This window comes from Nicotiana tabacum, chromosome 22 (genome assembly GCF_000715075.1).
Source record: "Nicotiana tabacum cultivar K326 chromosome 22, ASM71507v2, whole genome shotgun sequence".
Taxonomy (NCBI): domain Eukaryota; kingdom Viridiplantae; phylum Streptophyta; class Magnoliopsida; order Solanales; family Solanaceae; genus Nicotiana; species Nicotiana tabacum.
In genome coordinates this window covers 142,268,058-142,276,177 of record NC_134101.1, presented here as the reverse complement: position 1 = coordinate 142,276,177, position 8,120 = coordinate 142,268,058, and the positions used below count along the sequence as shown (strand labels likewise).

The 8,120-nt window shown below is 33.2% G+C and overlaps 1 protein-coding gene across 1 annotated transcript; it reads right to left on the bottom strand.

Moving 5' to 3' along the window:
- Positions 1 to 6,826: 6,826 nt before the first annotated feature.
- Positions 6,827 to 7,723, bottom strand: LOC107798075 (ethylene-responsive transcription factor ERF098-like). Its single transcript, XM_016621032.2, has one exon. It carries the CDS (start codon positions 7,640 to 7,642, stop codon positions 7,145 to 7,147), a length of 498 nt encoding a protein of 165 aa, XP_016476518.1. The 5' UTR covers positions 7,643 to 7,723; the 3' UTR covers positions 6,827 to 7,144.
- Positions 7,724 to 8,120: the final 397 nt, after the last annotated feature.

Below are 8,120 nucleotides of genomic sequence, written 5' to 3'. Positions count from 1 at the left end.
AATGTAGTCACTTTAGGATTGTCCCTTTTAAAATAAAATGAGATGAGTCTTGCCTAGAAAAATGCACAGATTGCGGGGCCCTCACAAATGTACGTATTAATTACTTAGAACTCGGGATCGGCCGCTTAGCGAACTTCGCGGCCTTTTCCCAAAACAACCGCGCGTTAGTCTCTTTAGGCGCGTACTTCAATAATGTTATTTTCCTAAACTCGGGTGCACATTTATGTGACCCAAATCCAAATCTCAACGGAGTCGAAATGTGTCATTAATCACGGGTACATTGATTGTGACGTGGTTCGAGATGTATTTCCATGACGTTGCAAATTCCTTTAAAAAATAATGAATGAGACGAGCCTCGACAAACAAGAATACACAAACTGCGGGGCCCTCAACGGACAGTTATTTCCAATGCTTAGATTTCGAGACAGGCCGCATAGCAAACTTTACGGTTTTCTCAAAATAACAACGCGTTAGTATTTTTAGGCGTGTATTTAATAATGTTATCTTCCTACACTCGGGTGCACATTTATGTGACCCAAATTCAAATCTCAATGAAGTTGGAACGTATCGTAAATTGCGGGTATATTTATGTGGTGCAATTCGGGATGCATTCTCACGACATTGCAATTCTTTGAATAAATAATAACTAAAGCGGTAAATCGTTAATATTTGCACATAGGTTCATAATTGTAAAAAATCAGATAATCAAGCCGAATATGACAATTGAGCGACCGTGCTAGAACCATGGAACTCGGGAATGCCTAACACCTTCTCCCGGGTTAACAGAATTCCTTATCCGGATTTTTGGTGCGTAGACTGTTAAACAGAGTCATTCTTTTCCTCGATTCGGGATTCAACCGGTGACTTGGGACACCATAAATCTCCCAAGTGGCGACTCTTAAATAAATAAATAAATTCCGTTTCGATTGTCCTTTAATTGGAAAAACTCCCTTCTGCGCCCCTTGGCGGGGGCGCGGGTAAAAAGGAGGTGTGACAATAGGGTTACACCAAGGATCTGCACTTAGCCCGATTTTATTTGCCCCGGTAATATACGCACTGACACACCATATTCAAGGAGATGTGCCATGGTGTATGTTGTTCGTTGATGACATAGTTCTGATTGATGAGATGCGAGACAACATTAATGGGATACTGGAGGTATGGAAGCAGGCCCTGGAGTCTAAAGGTTTCAGGTTGAGTAGGACTAGACGGAGTATTTGGAGTGTAAGGTCAGCGACGCGACGGGGGAAACAGACGTGGAAGTGAGGCTTGACTCGGAAGTCATTCCCAAAGGAGAAAGTTTGAAGTACCTAGGGTCAATTATCTAGAGAGATGAAGAGATCAACGGAGATGTTACATGTCGTATTGGGATAGGGTTGATGAAATGGAGGTTAGCGTCTGGAGTCCTGTGTGACAAGAATATGCCACTGAAACATAAAGGTAAGTTTTATAGAGTGGTAGGTAGACCGGCCATGTTGTATGGGGCTGAGTGTTAGACAGTTAAGAATTCACATATCAAGAAGATGAAAGTAGCAGAAATGAGGATGCTGAGATGGATGTGCGGGCACACTAGGCTGGACAAGATTAAGAATGAAGATATTCGGGAGAGGGTGGGCATGGCTCTGGTGGACGACAAGATGCGGGAAACATGACTTAGATGCTTCGGGCAGTGTAGAAGAGGAGCCTAGATGCTCCGGTTAGGAGGTGTGAGCGGTTGGCTTTGGCAGGTACGAGAAGAGGTAGAGGGCGGCCTAAGAAGTATTGGGGCGAGGTGATCAGGCAGGACATGGCGCAGTTCCAGATTTTCGAGGACATGACTCTTGTGGAGATTGAGCATTAAGGGTTGTAGGTTAAGGGGTAGTCAAACGTTTTTCCTCTGGGTGCCGGCTAGTCTGATAGTGTTTTGTCTAGACCGCTAGCGGTTCATGTTGTATTTGACACTTTTGCATAGTATTTGTGTTATTGCTTTCCCATTTTTTGCTATCTCTCACGTTGTTGATATTATTTTTGTGGTTTCTGTTGTTGCTATGGATATATTATCTCTGAGCCGAGGGTCTCCTGGAAACAGTCTCTCTACCCCTCCGGGGTAGGGATAATGTCTGTGTATACTCTACCCTCCCCAGATCCCATTGGTGGGATTCTACTGGGTTGTTGTTATTGTTGTTGTATTGAAGCAGTAAACTGCGACTAAGAAAAGAAAAAAAATGAGTATTCGCAAGATCAAATAATGCTATTCTTCTGAAAAAGCGGCATGAGTTTAAGTGAAATGTGTACAATAATTTCTCGAATTCAAATGAATTTTTTGGTGCTATTACCAAATATCATGGAGATGCGATTTTCATTTTAGCCTTTTAGATGAATAGAAAACACTATAAGAGAAACTGAGAATTTTTTTTAATTTCCCAAAAATAACAAATAATAGTTGCCAAAATAAAAGTTCAGAGAAAATTAATAAATCAACGACTTTTTCTACTGTTCTAATTCATTTAAGTTCTAATACCTCTTCTTGATATAACCACCTTGAGCATTCCTCGAAAGGTTGACTACCTGTTAATTCCTGAATGAAAATGAGCCTTCAGAAAAGATTGGTTGATTAAACAAAGATGAAGTTGGAAAAAAAACTAAACAAAGATGAAGAAAGAAGAAATAAATTTTGAAATCTGAAGCAGAGTTTCTCAAATATTTAAATGTGGTGGTATGAGATCCTAAAGGCCAAAGATTGAGAAATTTACCTGATTATCAATTAGTATTTGGAAACTGATGACTTTTTGAAACAGATCAAATGAATCATTAACAAAGAAAATCAAAAGCTCTTAACGAATAGCTAGGAGGTGAAACTGCAATGTGAATAAGAGATCATTTATAACCACATACTGTAGCGATAATATAGTAGCATTTACTATGTAATAAAATAAATCATCTGATGTAACGTAATTTGACTTTTCGGTAGAGGCTAAATTGGTCTTTCAGTTTTTGAAGGTTAATTTAGTAAATTAAATTTCACCCTAAAGGCTTCTTACTTATAGTATAACTAGTCTTAGGGTACGCGCTTTGCGCGTGTATTCTATATTCATAAATATACGATTTTGGAAAAAAATTTCTCTCTATCTTTCTTATATATACTACATAATATGTCTGGGTTGTAAAATAAAAAAAATAGAAAAAAAGTAATATGTCATCACATAAGTCATCGAATGCCTTATTATTTTTGTTTTCTCGTTTGCTCCGCCTATATTGAGTTAATATTTTACAAAATATATAAAAAATATGGGCAGTTGGCACTCTTTATAATAATGAATGAAGAAAAAATACAACTCATTTAGAATACATTTTGTTTTTTAATATTTTATCCTTATCGCTTCAAATTTGCATTTAACCAACTTGATATAATCAATTTTTCTCTATCTCTAATTTTTTTTTCGTCGGTATCTTTCTTATGAAAATTAAAATATATGTACCATATGAGTTTTATCAAATTGAAAAATAATTTTTTGTATATGAATAGTTTTAAAAAGAAGTGAATTGAATTTATTTTGCTATTAGTTCTAAGAACTTAATTATTTGTTTTTTAAAAAGTAATTTATTTTTATTCAAATTCTTAGTGTGAACTCATCCAAAGTTTTATATTTAACTGTAATTATAATTTTGTTCAACAAAAATTATTTTCAAAGGGTAAAATATCAATATAACATTTTACTTTGGACAGTTATATTTTCAAAATTATTAGTGCAATATACTCTTATTAACCACGTCTCATTATTTCTCGTTTAAAATCTGAAATATTTTTTACTATAAGTTCAAGATTATTAATGTAATAAAATTATCATGTAACTTTAGAGTTGTGTTAGTAAATTCTCTTTTTGGACAAATCTTCTTATTCCTTATTTTTTTTCATGAGTTTGGGAAGAATGCAATTTTAAAGACCTTGAGGTTTAACCTTTACATCATTAACTTTTCATCACCAGATATTATAAAGGAGGAAGAGAAAATTGAGTGGTTGGTATGAATGGGTTAACTTGGTAAGTAGTATATTAGAAATATTATAAAGTTCAAAATGTTGTGCTAGGGATTTACACATATTTTGAGTTGGTACATATTAGTAGTTTTTACTTAGTTCAAATAAAGAAAGAGTTAATGATCAAAATATTTTAAAATTTCAAACTCCTAAAAAATATTCACGTTTAAAAAATCACAAAAAAAACAATATTAGCTCATCTAAGAAGTCTTGTATAATGTAAAGAGTTTAACATCTAATATAACTTTTAATATGGTTAATATTACGTGTTTTAAATAATTAACTTAAAAGTTCAACTTTTAATATAGTTTACTTTGCAAAATTATTGCTAAGAAAAGTATTTTTGTAAGTATAATTTTACTCAATAACTTTAATTTCCTAAATATTAGGAGTTCCTACATTATTCAAATAAGGAAAAATTTAATAGCCATAATTTTAGTTGATTTTAAATAACTCAATTTTAGGAAAATAATTAAATGACTATTTTGTCTAGTATGAACTATATTTTAAGAGGGTAAAAAAGGTGAACGATATTTCGCTAAGGGCCTTCGTGCTTTTAATATAGTATAGATATGATTTCAGCCTAAAAGGGGCAAAATACCTTACCACCCCCCTAAACTTGTCACAAATTATTAGTTACAACCTTAAACTATTCTTGCTCATAATTACCCGCCTCAACTAGGCCTTTTGAGAGCCGTTACCCCCCTGGATGCTGATGTGGCAAATTGTGTGGGTGCACTCGCCTGCCATGTGGATTTTTCTGTATATGTGGCACTTTTTTGAAAAATAAAATATATTTTTACCTTTCTAAGTATGTTAATTTTTTAATTATTTTTTTTCGAATACAATTTATAATAAACTTGGATAGAACTACATTATTTAGGCTAAATATTTTTATTTGGATAAAAATAATAAAGTTTTAGTTAATCTTTTTTGAATTTGACCTGAAAATAAAGATTTATACAATTGCAATAAATAGTCAAGGCATCTAAAAAGTTATAAAAATACATAGTTTGAAATTAATTATTTTGGAAATAATTTTTTATATATCTCTAAATTATGGTGCTCTAAAAATATACTTTTTACATATTTTACCTGAAAAAGTAAAAATATACAGTTGAAATAAATAGTCATTGCATCAAAATAAGATATAAAAAGAGTGAACAATTGAAAGAAATAACAATATTGTACACTCTTTTTATTTCTTCTTTTGATACAATGACTATTTATTTCAATTGTGTATTTTTACTTTTTTCAGGTAAAATTTTTAAAAAAAATATATATTTTTAGAGTACTATAATTTAGAGCTGTATAAAAATTTATAGCCAAAATAATTAATTTTAAACTATGTATTTTTATAACTTTTTAGATGCCTTGACTATTTATTTCAATTGTATAAATCTTTATTTTCAGGTCAAAATAATAAAAAAAAAAAGATTAACTAAAACTTTATTATTTTTAGCCAAATAAGAAAATTTAGCCTAAATAATGTAGTTCTATCCAAGTTTTATTATAAATTGTATTCGAAAAAAATTATCTAAAAAAGTAACATATTTAAAAAGGTAAAATATATTTTATTTTTCAAAAAAATGTCGCATATATAGAAAAATCCACGTGGCAGACGAGTGCACCCACACAATTTGCCACACCAGCGTTCAGGGGTTAATGACTCTCAAAAGGCCTAGTTGAGGGAGGTAATTAAGACCACGAATAGTTTAAGGCTGTAACTAATAATATGCGACAAGTTTAGGGGGGTGATAAGGTATTTTGCCTCCTAAAAGGCTTCCCACTTATAGTATAATATCATATGATTAGTTAGAAATAAAAACCACAATCTTTATAACTAGAAAAGTGTTTGAACTTGTGTTTCATAGCGATATTGAACCGTTGTAGCTGAACCTTAGTTCTCTGTGAGATTCGATTCCAGACTCTTAGACCGAATTATATTTAGAGCGACCATTTAATTTTTTTATACAGCATAGTTGGGCATGATCAATTTTGTTAAATCTTTAAGGGCCAATTTCGACCTGGGGAGAGGCATGGAAATTGGGAAGAAATAGGATTGGGGTATATAAAATTAGATTAGAAAGGTATCCTATCACTATTGGACAAGCTTATAAAGAAAGTGAGTTCGAATGTTGAATCTATTTTTTGTGAGAAATTTGGCGGGAACACTGTTGTTTGGACTTTTTGCAAATAATCTAAGGAGATTGTCTATAAATTTTGAAGCCACATTCGGATGTATTTGTGAACAAATTTACAATTGAAAAATGTAAACGAAGCTGGTTACTATAGCTAGCGATGTTTATATATTTTATATATTATTATATACTTTTATATTAGATTGATACATGTTTTAACTATTAAACACTTGTGTACAAGGTAGATACATTAGTTATATCAGTATGTAAATGTTGTATAAATATTGTTTCAAAGAAAATATTGGTTATGTGAGTGTAAACTGAAAAATGTTGTTACGTAGGTGTAATATATTGTGTTGGGCTATATATTTGAGCAAATTGCCCCTAATTAATTGAGTCTTCATATGTAGTATACGTGAGCTTTAATATCTGCGATCATTTTTTTATTATGTTGCCAATACGATATTAGATTTGGACACAGAACGGTGCCTCCTTAATGAGAAGCTCAGAATAATAATAAGCGGAGTTATTAATTAGGGGTTATATATGACAAAAACATTTGGATTTGTACAATTAGGTACCAGACATAATCAATTAGCTATCCTCTTACTTGTGGGCACATAGAAAGAACATAAATCAGGATGAACAAAAAACGACAAAGAAAGTTGGCATATAAAAAAATAAAAAATAAAAACAATCTAGTGCAAGAAATATCCTGCATTTACGCAGGATTAGAAGAAGGGTCGCACCTTAAGAGTGTGATGTAGACAACCTACTCTAATACAAGCATTAATAACTATTTTCACGGGTCGAACCCGTGACTTATAGGTTATATAGAAACAACTTTACCGTTACTTCAAGGTTCCCTTCAAAGTTGGCATATAATTAAGGGAAAAAAATTAAAGGAATCGGAAATAGCATGTTAAGAACCAACAGATTAACAAGTCCATAAAGGAGCTAAACATTTCAAGCTTTTCTAAAAAGCAACCTAGAAATACTTGGGCCGTTTATTAGCCTGGCGATGAACTTGTGAGCCAAGAAGCTCATCCAGAAGGTTGTTATCCAAATACTCAAATTCAATAACCTTCTCTTCATGATCATGTCCCTCCAATCTCACATTCTCTTGTTGATCAGAAGAACCAGTAGCTGAAGAAGAAGATGGTAAAGAAGAAGAGGCCAACATGTGCGGGTTTCCCATAGATGACGCGTAGCTTGGTCTAGGACCTAGAGGTATATTAGTATTATTATTGTGATGATAATGTCCATCGTTTGGGAAGTTGAGGATGGCTTGGTGGCCCCTTAGAGAAAAGGCAGCCCGATCATACGCTCGGGCTGCCTCTTCTGCTGTTTCATAGGTGCCTAGCCAAAGACGTGCCCCGTTCCGGGTAGGGTCACGTATCTCCGCTGCATATTTTCCCCATGGTCGTCGTCGTATGCCTCGGTATTTGTTCTCTCTTCTTCCTCTTTGATCTTCGTTGGAGTCCATCACCTTGGCTATCTTGATCTAGTGTTTGTTTCTCGATTTTATGGCTTTAGTTTCTAAGGATGTGCTAAAATGTGGAAGTTTATGTATATGCATGGCAACTACTATATATAGCAATGTCGTAGTCATATTTGACCGTCGACGAAAGTGGATTTTATCTTGACTTCTTCCACAAAGGGTTCGGGTTTAGGGTCATGGGTGGCAACGTTGGTGATGGTGGCATGAAAGAATTGACTGGTCATAAAAACATATTTGGGCCTTACCCGATAAGCATTAAAGTTCAAGGGAAAATGGTTACAAGTTGTACTACGAATTTAACAGATTATTCAAGAAAATGGAAGAGTAAATATAAGACATAAAAATATTCTGTCATTAGGAAATTATTTAGAAAAAATAATATTCATTTAGAAAAATTGGAAATCTTATTATTGACAACCGTGATTTTGTTGCAGTTTCGGTTCTCTATATATATATATATTTA